The sequence below is a fragment of the Eptesicus fuscus genome, chromosome 2 (genome assembly GCF_027574615.1).
Source record: "Eptesicus fuscus isolate TK198812 chromosome 2, DD_ASM_mEF_20220401, whole genome shotgun sequence".
Classification (NCBI taxonomy): domain Eukaryota; kingdom Metazoa; phylum Chordata; class Mammalia; order Chiroptera; family Vespertilionidae; genus Eptesicus; species Eptesicus fuscus.
This window is the reverse complement of record NC_072474.1, coordinates 28,416,601-28,432,398: the sequence shown is the minus strand read 5'-3', so window position 1 is coordinate 28,432,398 and position 15,798 is coordinate 28,416,601. Positions and strand designations below refer to the sequence as shown.

The 15,798-nt window shown below is 40.4% G+C and overlaps 1 protein-coding gene across 2 annotated transcripts in view; it reads left to right on the top strand.

Annotated features, from left to right (window-relative positions):
• The window catches only part of GDI2 (GDP dissociation inhibitor 2), a 51,173-nt gene that overhangs the window by 23,207 nt on the left and 12,168 nt on the right, over positions 1–15,798 (top strand). The window contains exons 3-5 of one of the 2 annotated variants that reach the window (XM_054726166.1): positions 517–616; positions 3,455–3,589; positions 15,542–15,740. In XM_054726166.1, the coding sequence (XP_054582141.1) occupies positions 517–616; positions 3,455–3,589; positions 15,542–15,740 (434 nt within the window). The remainder of the gene's footprint in view (positions 1–516; positions 617–3,454; positions 3,590–15,541; positions 15,741–15,798) is intronic. The other variant, XM_054726169.1, reaches the window with a different exon arrangement.

Here is a 15,798-nt window from a genome sequence, read left to right as displayed (position 1 = left end):
ATTCAGGAAAGAATGAGTTTAAATGATTTCTACAAGTAAGTGTATCTGCAGAACTAATTAATGTGTCATTGACAAATTGTCTCGTGTTCTTGCTTTTCTGCTAATAAAAACAAACACTGCCTCTGCAGTACTTATGTTAACTAACATTCATTAGTTTAGTAATATGTTTAGCTTATGTATGCATTAGAACTTCACTAACAGTTTTACCTGATTCAGAATGAAATGTGCTTTTCTGGCTGGTGTGGCCCAGTTGGTTGGAGTGTTGTCCTGTACACCAAAGATTTGATCCCGTCTGGCAACTTATCCACGTTTTTCTCTCACGTTGATGTTCTCTCTCCCTCCCCTTAAATCCTCCTGTCTTTAAAATCAATATAAAAATAAGAATAAATGTTCTTGTTATACTTTACCACATGTACTGGTGTTATTACCCCAAAACCATGTCATCAAAAAACAGTTGCATAGTATAATGGGAATTAAGTTTTATTACATTATGGGTATTTTTTGTTTTGGTTTTAGTTATACAAAAGATTTAAAATACCAGGAGCACCACCATCATCAATGGGGAGAGGAAGAGACTGGAATGTTGACTTAATTCCCAAGTTCCTTATGGCTAATGGTAAAGAATTCTAACTTAAATTTATGACAGAATCTGATTTAAAACTAGAAACTAACTTGTGACAGAGAATATTATTCCAGGTATGTGGAAATGGATTTTTTAAAATGATTACAGTATGGTGAGTAATATGCTCTAATAGATCTAAATATATAGCATATTACTCACCATTTCTCTCTATTAGAGCATATTACTCACCATACTGGAAGCAATAAAAATGGAGAGAAATGGAGGTGAGTTCTTAGTGATTGGTTCTGAAGAAAGAAAATTATGATATAATATGACAACACATATCAAAATTGTAAGCATTTATAACAGAGTTTTTCTCTTGATGCTTTGGTAGATAATTAAGTCTTTTTAATTGTTGGCTTTTAAAGTTATTTTTTAATATTTTTTTAATTAGAGGAGTTGAATATCTTTTTAAATTATTGTAATATTATTGTCTTTTTCTGAGATGACTGGAAAGTCTATTTATGTCCTTTAAAATAAAGTATGTGCCACCCTTTCCCTTTTTTTGAATTTATATTCTGTAATTTGTTCTAATGCCAAGTTCTTATTTGAATTTTCTCTGAAATAATTTAGTGTTAACTAAATTGTTTTGAGGTGAATTATAAACTCAAAATATTTTATGTAAGTAATAAAATTATTTTATTGAAATTAGAAAACAAAAGCCAAAAGGAAATAAAATTTACGTAATCAGAATTCACCATCTAGAATTATAGTTCATATATTTTGGTGTATAACCTGCCAGGCCATGTTTTTCAACTGACATACTATGAGAGTTTGCGTGTGTGTTTGTGTGTGTGTGTGAGAGAGAGAGTGAGAGAGAGAGAGAGAGAGAGAGAGAGAGAGAGAGTGTGTTTATGTAATAAATCTTACTGTATACTCCTTGAAGTGTATTATGGGGGATAAAGGGAATGATGGGATGATTTCCTTAGGCTTTCCCTTTATATTGCTAATCACCATTAGACTGTGAGACTGCCTCTTTTCCAGTACCTTTACCAAACCCCGGATATTATTCATTTTAATTTTTGTCATTTTGTTGTACTAAAAGACAAAATAATTGATTTTTAAAATATCTTTTTATTAGAGAGTGAAATGATTTCTAGATTTTTATTGGCTTTTATATTCCTTTTTTTATTTATTAATCCTTACATGAGGGTTTTTTTTCCCCCATTGCTTTTTCAGAGAGAGTGGAAGAGGGGGAGAGAGAGAGAGAAACATCAATGTGAGACAGCTAATGACTGCCTCCTGCACGCTCGCCTGTGTCTGGGGAGGGAACCCAAAAAGTATGTGCCCTTGACTGGGATTCGAACCTGTGACTCTGGTGTGCGGGCCAACCCTCTAACTATAGAGCTACACCAGCCAGGGTGGCTTTTGTATTCTTTTATTATTATTATTGTTATTATTTTTTATTTTTCAGAGAGGAAGGGAGGGGGAGAGATAGAAACATCAATGATGAGAGAGAATCATCGATCGGCTGCCTCCTGCACGCCCCCTACTGGGGATTGAGCTCGCAACCCCAGCATGTGCCCTTGATCAGAATCAAACCTGGGACCTTTCAGTCTGCAGACCGATGTTTTATCCACTGAGCCAAACCAGCTAGGGTGGTTTTTGTATTCTTTAGTGAACTGTCTTAGCCTTGTGCTTTTGCATATTTTTCTGTTGAGGTTTTGTGTTTTTTCTTATTGTTGTAAAGTGCTCTTTATAAAGGCTATATACCCTTTTAAAATATGTTTAAAATACCTTTTCCAGTTTGTGATTGGCCTTTTATATTACTGTTGTATTTTTTTGTGTGTGCAAAAGCTTTTAAATTTCATGGAGTCATATAGGTGGATCTTTCTTTTAATTGTTTTGATATGGAAAGGTATGCTTAAAATTTTTCTATCTCAAGGTTATATAAATAGTAATACTTTAAGTTTTACAGTTTCATTTTTTTTCACCTATTTTCTCTGTAAATTATCTATTTTATTATCCTGTTCTTTGAGAAGTAGGATTTAAATTTATTGTTTTTCAAAATGGTGAGTCATTTGTCCCTCAGTATCATTTATGTTTTCCACTTTGATTTAAACTTTTATAATATGTTAAATTCTTATATGTGGGTCTGTATTGTTTTTGACTAATATGTGGACTAAATATAATTGTACAATGTACTTTAATATCTGGCTGCATAATGCTCTTGTCATTATTTCTTGTTTTCAAAGAAAACCTTTTTATTTTGACTGCCTTAGTGTGCTTATCTTTTCAAATGTGTTTTAAAATAATTTTATTTCTGAAAGAAGTTTGCTGTTTTTATTATAACAGAATTTCTTTGGTTTATAGGTAGGTAATATTTTAATTATATGCCTGGCTTCCCACCCTCCCATTTATTTATTTTGCTTTTTTGTTTTTTTTGCTTTTTCTTTATCTGAAATTAATGTTTGTTTTATTAATATAAATAGACTCAGAAACTGTAAAGCATAAATTCCTGAAAATTTTTGCCTTTGAGTTGCCTTTCTTTAAAATATAACAGGAACTTTAAAGAAACCCAGCCTATTTGCAGTAGTATTATAATTCTAAACCTCATACCTGTAATAATTGTGTAGCTTTTACAAAAGCAAGTTAATGAAGTTATTAACCTTGAAGTTGTACATTAAAAAATACTTTTAAATATGCTAACAAGTAGGTATGCATTCTGATTGTCTCATTTAAAATATGGCTTTGGAGACTTTTTGTAGGAGTTATTGGATAATGATAACAGAATTGGGAAGCCATTAGTATTGGTAAATGTATTTTTATTTCTGCTAGTTTTTAAGGGGTAGTAGGATATTAATTGTAGTTTGAATTGTGTGACTTTTATAGGTCAGCTGGTTAAGATGCTACTTTATACAGAAGTCACTCGTTATCTGGATTTCAAAGTGACTGAAGGGAGCTTTGTCTATAAGGGAGGAAAAATCTACAAGGTTCCTTCCACTGAAGCAGAAGCCCTGGCATCTAGTAAGTAATTCTATTTTTTCAGAATGTTCAGGTTTTACAATGGAAAATCACTCTTAGAGATTAAATTTAATGACCCTTACATCAACCCTCATCCACTCATTCAATCAAAAATATTTATTGAATGTGTATTATATGCCAGACAACATTCTGGGCAGTTGAGAATACCTCAATGAACAGAATGCTCAAATTTTTCTATTCTTTTTGATGTTTAAAGAGTTTAAATGACCATCTCTGTATCATGACCATCTCCATGTCTAGGTCTAGTAGTGCTCTTTTCATAATAATAATTCATAAGAGCAGTTGTTTTTTTGTTTCCTGTGTGTTAGCCTCTTGCTAAACATTTCACATTCATTTTCTTACTTGGCTTTTAAAACACCTTTAAGAGGTAAGTTTTCCATTTTGTAGATAAGAAAACTCAGGCCTGAAATCACATAAGTGATTTAAGTAGCAGGATGGAGATTGAAACCCTGGAGGGATTGCTCCAGAGCCTGTATTCTTAATCACTGTATTAAGCTGACCTTCTAGACCCGTGGTTGGCAAACTTCGGCTTGCGAGCCACATGCGGCTCTTTGGCCCCTTGAGTGTGGCTCTTCCACAAAATACCACGACCTGGGTGAGTCTATTTTGAAGAAGTGGCGTTAGAAGAAGTTTAAGTATAAAAAATTTGGCTCTCAAAAGAAATTTCAATCGTTGTACTGTTGATATTTGGCTCTGTTGACTAATGAATTTGCCAAACACTGTCCTAGACTATATTATCCAACCTGCTGAAAAAGAAAAGAACTCTGATCTGGCAGAACTCATCTTTTAAGTTGGTGCTATTGCCATTATCTAAAATCTCTATTTTTAGGAATTTCCAGTGAGTATGGAGTGATTTTATTCTCTGCCCTAAATTATTTCCTCCACTGGCTCAACCAAAGATTCCTGGTTAATATTTTCTGTTTTGATCTTTTAAATAGCAAACACCCCTTGAAAGGACTTATGTTATTTAGGGTGTTCTATTTGATGTACAGAGCAGTTTAAGAAAGGATAAATTTGTATAACTAAGGGGTAGATGAGTTTTATATACCAAATGTTTTAGGAGTTTAGAGGAGGGAAAGGTTTGGATTGGGAGAATAGGAAAAGAATCGATAAATTCTCCAGTAATTTTATTTTGGCATAAATTTGGACAAGTTTTCTCATTTATTTTGGCAGTTTTTCCTAACTCCCTTTATTCTTGCTATTAGGGGAGAAAATATTAGGCCTAAAATGTTGAAAGACACTATAGCTGTATAGTAAAAATATCCACTAACAGTTTTGCTAGATTAGAATTGACAAATGGGAAAGGAAGGGAATGGCTCCAAATTAAATTGAAGGGATTTAGTGGTGTAATCATGGGTTAAAAATTATTTTAAATCCTTTTTTACAAACATATTTTTATTGAGTTCAGAGAGAAAGGGTGCGGGAGAGATAGAAACATCAATGATGAAAGAGAATCATTGATCAGCTGCCTCCCACACTCGCCATAGTGGGGATCGAGCCCGCAACCCAGGCATGTGCCCTGAGCAGGAATCGAACCGTGACCTCCTGGTTCATAGGTCGACACTCAACCAATAAGCCACACTGGCCAGACTATCTTCTATATATATAAGAGCCTAATATGCAAATTGTCCCCTCGGGAGTTTGACCGGGAGTTCGATCGCTTGCTATGATGTGCGCTGACCACCAGAGGGCAGCGCGGAATGAAGAAGGCCCCGGCTGGCAGCCTGTAAGGCCCCGATCCGCTCTGATCGCCGGCCCGACCTAGGGACCGTACCCATGCACAAATTTTGTGTACCGGGCCTCTAGTTTTAGGAGATATATGTACTACTATATTTAATACTTTAAACAATAAAATAAAATTTAAAAAAACCAAAAAACAGGAATTCCCCACATAGCAAATAAATGTCTACTCTGGTTTGTAAAAAAAGAAATAGTTTTAAATATTTTAAAGATCTCTAGTAGTGGGTGTGTGGGAGGCAGCTAAATGCTGATTCTCTCTGATTGATGTTTCCCTTCTCTGAAATCAATAAAAAATATTAAAAATTATAATAAAATGACAGTGAGTATAATTGCATGAAGTGTTTTCGTAGAAATAAGAATGTAAGAGGTTGAATACATTTCTTTTAAACAAAGTTTATGCCTTTTATTTTTTATTACCTTGGAGCTCTTACCTATAGATTTATTTTTAATCATAGTTATACAATATTACATTAGTTTTAGGTGTACAGCATAGTGATTAGACAATTTTATAACTTAAAAAGTGAACAGCACAATAAGTCTAGTACCCACCTGGCACTGTACATAGATACTATGATATTATTGACTGTATAGAGGCCCGGTGCACGAATTCGTGCACCAGTGGAGTCCTTCGGCCTGGCCTGTAGGATCAGGCTGAAACTGGCTCTCTGACACCCCCCCGAGGGGTACAGGATTGCAAGAGGGCACAGGCCAGGTCAAGGGACGTGGGAGGTTGGCCAGCTGGGGAGAGACCATGGAAAGGCTCCAGGGCATGTCTGGCCTGTCTCGCTCAGTCCCAATCATCTGGACCCCAGCAGCAAGCTAACCTACTGGTTGGAGCATCTGCCCCCTGGTGGTCAGTGCATATCATAGTGACTGGTTGACCAGTTGACTGTCTGCCCCCTGCTGGTCAGTGCATGTCATAGTGAGCAGTTGAGCAGCCTTTAGCAAATCATTAGCATATTCTTTTTGATTGGTTGAATGGCCGACCAGACACTTAGCATATTAGGTGTTTATTATATAGGATTTCCTATGGTGTACATTATATCTCCGTTATAATTAATAATTAAATTTTATAACTTGAAGTTTGTACTTCTTAATCCCCTTCAACTTTTTTGCCCATCCCTACCTCCTTCTGCCTGGCAACATCAGTTTGTTCTCTGTGTCTGTATTTGTTTTTTAGATTCCACATATATGTGATATGGTAGTTATCTTTCTCAGGCATATTTCACTTAGCATTATACCCTCTACATCTATCCATGTTGTCAAAAATGGCAAGATTTCATTCTTTTTGATGGCTGAGTAATATTCCAGTGTGTGTGTTTATGTGTGACATCAGTTTATCTGTTGATGGACATCTAGCTTGGTGTCATGTCTTGGTTGCTGTGATGAACCCAGAGGTGTATATATCTTTTCAGATTAGTGTTTTCAATATCTTTGGATAAATACTAGAAGTGAAATTGCTGGGTCATGTGGTAGGTCTAGAGCTCTTATCTACATTAATAGCATTAACCACCTGCATCATTTAAAAAAAATTGAAGTATTTACCTTTTTGCAGTTTTATTTTTCCATTTTTGATTTAATTTTTTTCAAATATATAAAACACACATATACTGAAAATTAAAATAATATCAAAGGGTATATTTAGAGTCTAGTTCTTTTTTTTTTAAGAGGTTTACAACAACTTACCATCTCTCTAGGTGTGTGTGTGTGTGTTAGCTGGGAAATCTAATTCTTATTATTTTTCACTCCATTCTTTCCATCCTGATAGGTAATCATTTTTACTTGTTTCTGGTTTATCCTCCCTTTTTGCAAAAATAAGCAAATATATTATTGCATATATATATATATTTTTATATATATATATATATTTTTTATTGATTTCAGAGAGGAATGGAGAGAGGGAGAGAGAGAGAGAAATAGCAATAATGAGAGAGAATCATTGATTGGTTGCCTCCTGCACATCCCGTACTGGGGATTGAGCCCGCAAACCAGGCATGTGCCCTGACCAGGAATCGAACCGTGACCTCCTGGTTCATAGGTTGACGCTCAACCACTGAGTCATGCCGGCTGGGCTTAATGTGTGTGTGTGTGTGTGTGTGTGTGTGTGTGTGTGTGTGTGTGTGTATTTTTAAATATATTTTATTGATTTTTTACATAGAGGAAGAGAGAGGGATAGAGAGATAGAAACATCGATGAGAGAGAAACATCGATCAGCTGCCTCTTGCACACCCCCTACTGGGGATGTGCCCACAACCAAGGTACATGCCCTTGACCGGAATCGAACCTGGGACCCTTGAGTCCGCAGGCTGACGCTCTATCCACTGAGCCAAACCGGTTTCGGCTTAATGTATATATTTTTAAGCTAGGTTTATTGAGGTATAATTTACATGCAGTAGAATTTACCTGTTGTTGTTTTTTTTTTAGCATACAGTTTTATGAATTTTTACCATATCACTACCTTATCAGCAGCTGTTTTTATCTTAGTGGATAGAATTTTTAAGTCAGACTGGTGGCAAGAAAATTCTAGACAAAGTTAGTGAATGAGATATGAGAAAATGTCGAGGTAGGGAAGTTCAAGAGAAAGGTAAAATAAAAGAGAAAGATGTGAATAAATTACTTTATAGTTTTAACTAGAGGTCCAGTGCACAGATTTGTGCACCAGTGGGGTCCCTCTGCCTGGCCTGCAGAATCAGGCTGAAACCGGCTCTCCGACATCCCCTAAGAGGTTCTGGATTGTGAGAGGGTGCAGGCCAGGCTGAGGGACCCCACCGGTGCACGATCAGGGCCAGGGAGAGACATGGGATGTTGCCCATCTGGGGAGGGACTGCGGGAGGGCTCCAGGGTATGTCCCGCCCTCTTGCTTAGCCAGACTCCCCAGCAGCAAGCTTATCTACCGGTTGGAGCAGGGGTCCTCAAACTTTTTAAACAGGGGGCCAGTTCACTGTCCCTCAGACCATTGGAGGGCCGGACTATAGTTTAAAAAAAACTATGAACAAATTCCTATGCACACTGCACATACCTTATTTTGAAGTAGAAAAAAACAAAACGGCAAAAACACCCGCATGTGGCCCGCGGGCCGTAGTTTGAGGACGCCTGGGTTGAAGTGTTTGCCCCTGGTGGTCAGTGCATGTCATAATGAGTAGTTGAGTGGCCTTAGCATATTATTAGCATGTTACGCTTTGGTTGGTTGAATGGCTGACCAGTCGACTGGACACTTTGTATATTAGGCTTTGATTATATAGGATAATAGCTTACATTTATTGGACATATTTGCCAGCATACATGTACTAAGTACTTTGTGTGTGTTATCTAACTTTAGTTTATGTAGTCCTTTATTACAAGCCTGTGATATGTAGGTGCTATTATTTTTTACAGATGGGAAAACTGAGATATAGTGATATGAAAGAAAAGCCCAAAATAGCATATCTCCTGACTGGTAGAACTGGCTGGAAGTCAGATTTATCTGACTCAAGAACCTCCCCACTTTTAACTACTGTACTGTATATAGTACATACAGCTTTTAAAAATATTTTAACTGTCATATACCATCTGATTCTTTTTTCTTCATGTTAAACATTTCTAGTTCCTGTGATTGTTTCTCATATATTATCTTGATCTCTTGTATACTTTTTTTGGTAAATTCTCTGATTTGCCAAGATTATCCTATCTACACTAATAAAAGAGAAACATGCAAATTGACCGTCCCTCCGGTATGCCCACCAGCCAATCAGGAGTAAGTATGTAAATTAACCCAACAAAGATGGAGGTGGCCACGGAGCAGGAGTAAGCAGGAGGCTTGGGTTGACCCTGGTGATAGAGGAAGCCAAGCTTCCCGCCCGCCCTGGCTGCAGCTGAGGGAGTGGCTGGGGGCCTGGGTCATGAGGGGCAACCCAGGCTTCCAGCCGGCGGCCCTGGCCTCCACTCAAGGAGGAGATGGGGGGGGAGGAGGGCGCAAAGAGGGGCTTGGGAGCCTGGGTCGCTGGAGGGCGAGGCCAGCCTGAAAACGGCCCTCAGCCCCTTACCCAGGCTGGCCACACCCCCATGGAGTAAGAGTCCCTGATTGGGTGCCTGGCCAGCCTGCAAACAGCCATCAGCCCCTCACCCAGGTGGCCAGGCACCCCAGCGGGGCCCCCACCCTGAAGAGGGTATGGCCAGCCTGAAAACAGCCCTCATCCCCTTACTCAGGCTGGCCAGGCACCCCAGTGGGACCCCCTACCCTGAAGGGGCTGTGGCCAGCCTGAAAGCAACCCTCAGCCCCCACCGAGGCTGGCCATGCCCCCCATGGAGTAAGAGTCCCTACTGGGGGGCATGGCCAGCCTGCAAACAGCCATCACCCCCTCACCCAGGCTATCCAGGCACCCCAGCGGGGACCCCCACCCTGAAGGGGGTGTGGCCAGCCTTAAAACAGCTCTCAGCCCCTCACCCAGGTTGGCCATGCCCCCATGGGGTGAGGGTCCCTGCTGGGGGGCATGGCCAGCCTGCAAACAGCCATCAGCCCCTCATTCAGGCTGGCCAGGCACCCCAGCGGGAACCCCCACCCTGAAGGCATGGCCGGCCTGCAAACCACCACAGGCCCCTCGCCCAGGGTGCCCCACACCCTAAGGGAACCCCCACCCTGATCCAGGACACCCTCAGGGCAAACCAGCCAGCCCCCACCCGTGCACCAGGCCTCTATCTACACTAATAAAAGGGTAATATGTTAATTAGACTGGGAAACCTTCCAGGAGACCTTTTGGATGTTTTTCTGAACAAAGCCATGGTGGCGGGGCTGAGGTAGAGGCGGTTAGAGGCCAAGAGGGGAGGGCAGTTGTGGGTGAGCAGGCCAGAATGGGATGGCAGTTGTGGGTGATCAGGAAGGTGGGGGGGCAGTTGAGGGTGAGCACACTGGCACGGGGGGCAGTTGGGGGTGATCAGGCTAATGGGAGGGCATTTGGGGGCGAGCAGGCCGGCGGAAGGGGCAGTTGGGGGTGAGCAGGCCGGCATGTAGAGTGGTTAGGGACAATCAGGCAGGCAGGCAAGTGAGTGATTAGGAGCCAGCAGTCCTGGATTGCAGGAGGGATGTCCAGTTGCTGGTTTAGGCCCGATCTCTGTAAACCAGCAGTAGGACATTCTTTAAGGGGTCCCAGATTGGAGAGGGTGCAGGCCAGGCTGAGGGAGAACTACCCCCCCCCACACACACACATGAATTTTGTGCACCAGGCCACTAGTCCTATATAATAAAAGGCTAATATGCAAACCGACCAAACGGCAGAACGACTGGTCGCTATGACATGCACTGACCACTAGAGGGCAAACGCTTACCGCAGGAGCTGTGCCCTGGTGGTCAGTGCACTCCTATAGGGGGAGTACCGCTCAGCCAAAATCCCTGAGTCTGGCTCACAGCTGGCTAGTGTAGTGGCGGTGGTGGGACCTTTCCCACCTCGGTGGCAGCCCTATGTGTGACTGCCAGCTTAGGCCTGCTCCCCGCAGGGATTGGGCCTCAGCCGTCAGTCGGACATCCCCCGAGGGCTCTTGGACTGCAAGAGGGTGCAGGCTGGGCTGAGGGAGCCCCCTCCTTCCAGTGCACAATTTTCGTGCACTGGGCCTCTAGTATATAATAATAGTATTGCAACAGACCAGACATAATACTCCAAATGTCCGCTCAGTGTCAGTGGGACTATTACTTTCCTAGGACAATATACTTCTATTACTGGTAATGTAGACCGTTACTATTGGCTTTTGTTCCAGATCTATAGACACTCTTGGTTCTTGTGATAGATAGTTCATGATGCCATCTAAAACACCAAGGTTCCAGTAAATAATTTGTTGCTTGTTCAGATGTTATTTTTGTGAAATCAATGAGAAATATATATGACCTCTACAGAATGTTGAACATAATTAGTATGTTCAGAAATATTTTGAGAAGTTTTCATGAATAGCTTTGAAGAGCTAAATCTTTAGCTTGTTTATTTATTCTTACTGTCGTGAGGCATCTATTTATCTGGAGCACCTTGACATCAACAAATCACCTTTGATATCACAGATCTAAGTGAATCCCAGGGCTTGTGGCAGTCTGAGGTAGCTGTTCTTCCTGCAATTCTAATTCTACCATTAGAACTCTATATTGTGTGCCATATCTTAATTTTTTTATGATACTGTTTTTACCCTAATTATTTTTAAAATTGTATGGTTACCTCTTAGTTAATTGAAAAGATTTTATCTATTCTCTTACTGAAACTGCTCTGGATTTTGTAGGTTTTTTTATGTTTTAAAAGTCTTGGTGTGGTTTTTTTTGGTAAGTTAAACCTCATTGTACAAGTGAATGAAGGAAAGTCAAACCTGTTTGAAATGAAGGTAAGACAGTACTCAGGGGACTAACTCTAAAAAAAGATTTTTTTCTAATTTTTTAATATAATTTTAATATTTTTGTTTTTATGTGGTATACCCAATATAAGAATAAGTCAACTTCTTTTATATTTGCTCCCATAAGATTATATGGATTGAATATTTATTGAGCACTTGCTATGTGCCAGGTACTCTTCTGGGTTTGGGAATAGGGAGGGTTCAACAGAAAGAAAAAAGGAAACAAAAATTGCTTCCCTAATGGAGACAGGCTATAAGTAAATAAGGCAAAGTATGTTAAGGCTAATATGCTAAGTGTCCGACCATCTTACCAGTCGCTATGACACTCACTGACCGCCAAGGTGCAGAGTTTCAACGCAGGAGCTGCCAAAATGCAGTGATGTGGCAGCGGCAGTTCTTGGGTGATGCACCCCAAAACCAGAGAGGAGGGAGCCCGATTTCTTGCCAGGCCACGTGATTCTACTTTCGGCCGTGGTTTATGTTGTTGCTGGGGCACTGGCAGCTCCGAATCTTGTTTATTGCACACTTGCATTTTCAGTCCACACCCTGTATAACAGCAACTTTGTAGAGTGCCCTCTCGCACTCTGGGACCCCTTGGGGGATGTCGGAGAGCCAGTTTTGGCCCGGTCCCCACAGGCCAGGCCAAGGGACTCACCCGCTCACTCCACAGATGCCAGCTAGGGACCACGGGAGGTTGGTTTCAGGGTGTGTCTAGCTTGTCTCGCCCAGTCTCACCCTGCCAGCCACCTTCTAGTTAATTTCCTTTCAATGTACACAAATTCATACACCAGGTCACTAGTGGTGATAATAATGCTGTATGGAAAGTTGGAACGCAGAGGGAGTATGGGGGGTATAGTTTTAAATAGGAAGGCATCATTATAGAAGCAGTTGTTATAAAAATTATACAGTAGGAAATACTATTTTAACTCTTTCAATTATGACTTTCAGAATGAGCACTGGATCTCTAAAATGTTTGTAATCGCATTGGTTCTGATGTCATACTGCTAGTGATGGCGATCACTAGTTGGCACCATGGAAGGGGCAGAGAAGCTGCTGGAGCACCTCTGCTCGGCTGTGAAACAGGGTCAACCAGACATAATGATGAGGGCAAGGAGGGAATGAAAAAAGAGGAAAGGGAGGAGAATTTAAGAAAACACTAGGTTTTTATTTTTATTTATTTATTTTTTTTTCAAATATATTTTATTGATTTTTTAGAGAGGAAGAGAGAGGGATAGAGAGTTAGAAACATCGATGAGAGAGAAACATTGATCAGCTGCCTCCTGCACACCCCCGACTGGGGATGTGCCCGCAACCAAGGTACATGCCCTTGACCGGAATCGAACCCGGAACCTTTCAGTCCACAGGCCGACGCTCTATCCACTGAGCCAAACCGGTTTCGGCTTTATTTTTATTTTTAAAAAACGTTACGCAGTACTCCCCAATAAGCTGTTGGTGGTAGCTTTAGGTTCCAACAGGCAGCGTCCACCAGAATATACCTGATTCAAAAGCGCATTACAGTGGTGACTCATGTTTCTTTTTTAGTCTTTCACCCAACACCAGACAATTAAACTTGTGTCTTAACTATGGTGCTGATGTGGTGATAGAATATTTTTTTTTAGTGTTATGTCTTTACTATGTATGCATTCTGTCCATTTTTTAAAGGTAGATTGTAAAAAATGTAGTCAGCTGTCATTAATAGCCTTATAATCATTTATAAATTTTTTTATTGATTTGAGAGAGAGAGAGAGAGAGAGAGAGAGAGGAGAGAGACAGAAACACCAATTTGTTGTTCCACTTACGCATTTATTGGTTGATTTTTAAAAAAATATATTTTATTGATTTTTTACAGAGAGGAAGGGAGAGGGATAGAGAGTTAGAAACATCAATGAGAGAGAAACAGCTGCCTCCTGCACACTCCCTACTGGGGATGTGCCCACAACCAAGGTACATGCCCTTGACTGGAATCCAGCCTGGGACCTTTCAGTCTGCAGGCTGACACTCTATTCACTGAGCCAAACCAGTTAGGGCTATTGGTTGATTTATTATGTGCCATGACCTGGTATCGAACCTGTAAGTTGGCATATCTGGAAGATGCTCTAACCAACTGAACTACCCAGTCAGGTCATGATCATTTGAATTTTCAGTTTTGTTTGTTTCAGTTATAGTCTTGGGAAAGAATGTTAAAAATATCAAAACATTAAACTACCAACAGATAAAACAGAAACATTTGAGAATTTGTTATTTTTAAAGCTATGGTTGTTTTTGGAAGTAGTTGTACAGTTTAGGGAAGGGGGAAAAAGATTGTAAAACCAGAAAATTTTCTTTTTCTTTGCCCTTGTCTTTCTACTTGCTGTATACTACCGTATTTTCCAGCGTATAACACGACTGGGCATATAAGATTTTCCTGGGTTAAAAAGTCGTCTTATATGCCGGAAAATATGGTAATAGTAAATAGGCCTTTCGCCCAAGTCTCTTTCATGAATAGAGTGTCAGGTACTGTATTTTCCAGCATATAAGATGACTTTTTAACCCAGGAAAATCTTATACGCCCAGTCGTCGTATACGCAGGAAAATACGGTAGTAGTAGGAACTGACTAATAGGAATGTCTGAGGGTTTATTATGTGGTCATTTATAGCTGTACTAGAGGCCCGGTGCACAAAATTTGTCTCCAATATGGGACCCCTCGGGGGATGTCTGACTGCCAGTTTAGGGATCGGGCCTAAACCGGCAGTTGGACATCCCTCTCACAGTCCGGGACCTCTGGCTCCTAACCGCTTGCCTGCCTGCCTGATTGCCCCTAACCGCTTCTGCCTGCCAGCCTGATCACCCACTATCTGCTCCCCTGCCAGCCTGATTGATGCCTAACTGCTCGCCTGCTGGCCTGATGGCTCCCAACTGCCCTCCCCTGCCTGCCTGATGGCTCCCAACTGCCCTCCCCTGCCGGCCTGATCACTCACAACTGCCCTCCTTTGCTGTGACCCACCTCCTCCGAGCTGTGCAGAGCTGCAGGATCCCCAGGCATCCCAGCATGGAGCGGCCCCCAGGCCCCGCCTCCGCTGTGTGCGCGGCCATCTTGTGGACGCCACTTAGGCTTTTATTATATAGGATAATGTACTATTTCTTAATGTACAAAGCAGTGAACTGATTATTTAGGACTTCATTAAAGTAAGTGACTAGCAGTATAATCAACATCTAAATACAGACAAGGAAGAGTATTCAGAATTTTAGGCAGTTGGCTGAGTATCAATTAGAGTTGTTAAAAGAACATTCAGTTGGATGCCTTCGTGAATAGTTTTTGCAAATTCATGGTTACCTTGTACCTAATAAGAAACATAATTAGACATACTACATTTAATTAAGTACTGGTTGTAATTGTAATTGTACTTCAAAATTAAAGACCTAACTGATCTTTTGTAATTATGTCAATTTATTTTAAAGTTGGCAGTTAGTGTAATTTTGTGGTGTGATTGTTCATGTCTTCTGTACATTTTTAAAGATTGGGTTGTCTTTGTTTATGATATGTAGGAGATCTTGATGTAACCTGGCAGCAAGTCTTTTGTCAGATTTATGCATTACAAATGTTTTCTTCCAATCGGTGGCAGAAGCTTTACATTTTTATGTTGTATCTTTTTAAAACGCTCATACCTTAACCATTTGTACGCCATAAGCGTCTATAGACGCACACGGCGGACCTTTTTTAATTAAATTCAAAATATTGTGGCTGGTTAAATTGCACTCTGTGTTAGAAGAGCCTCAGATACTAACATGGCAAATTTAAACTTTTACTTTCATACTTTCTTTTCTCTAGTGTTCTATTGTGAGTGTATGCTTTTTTAAAAATTATCTTTTAGGCTTAATGGGGCTGTTTGAAAAACGTCGCTTCAGAAAATTCCTAGTATATGTTGCCAACTTCGATGAAAATGATGCTAGAACGTTTGAGGGCATTGATCCTAAGAAGACTGCAATGCGAGAGGTGTATAAGAAATTTGATTTGGGCCAAGATGTTATAGATTTTACTGGTCATGCCCTGGCGCTTTACAGAACTGATGAGTAAGTTTTCTGGTTTTTAGATTTATATATTTTTTGGAATGCTAACTGAATTTCTTAG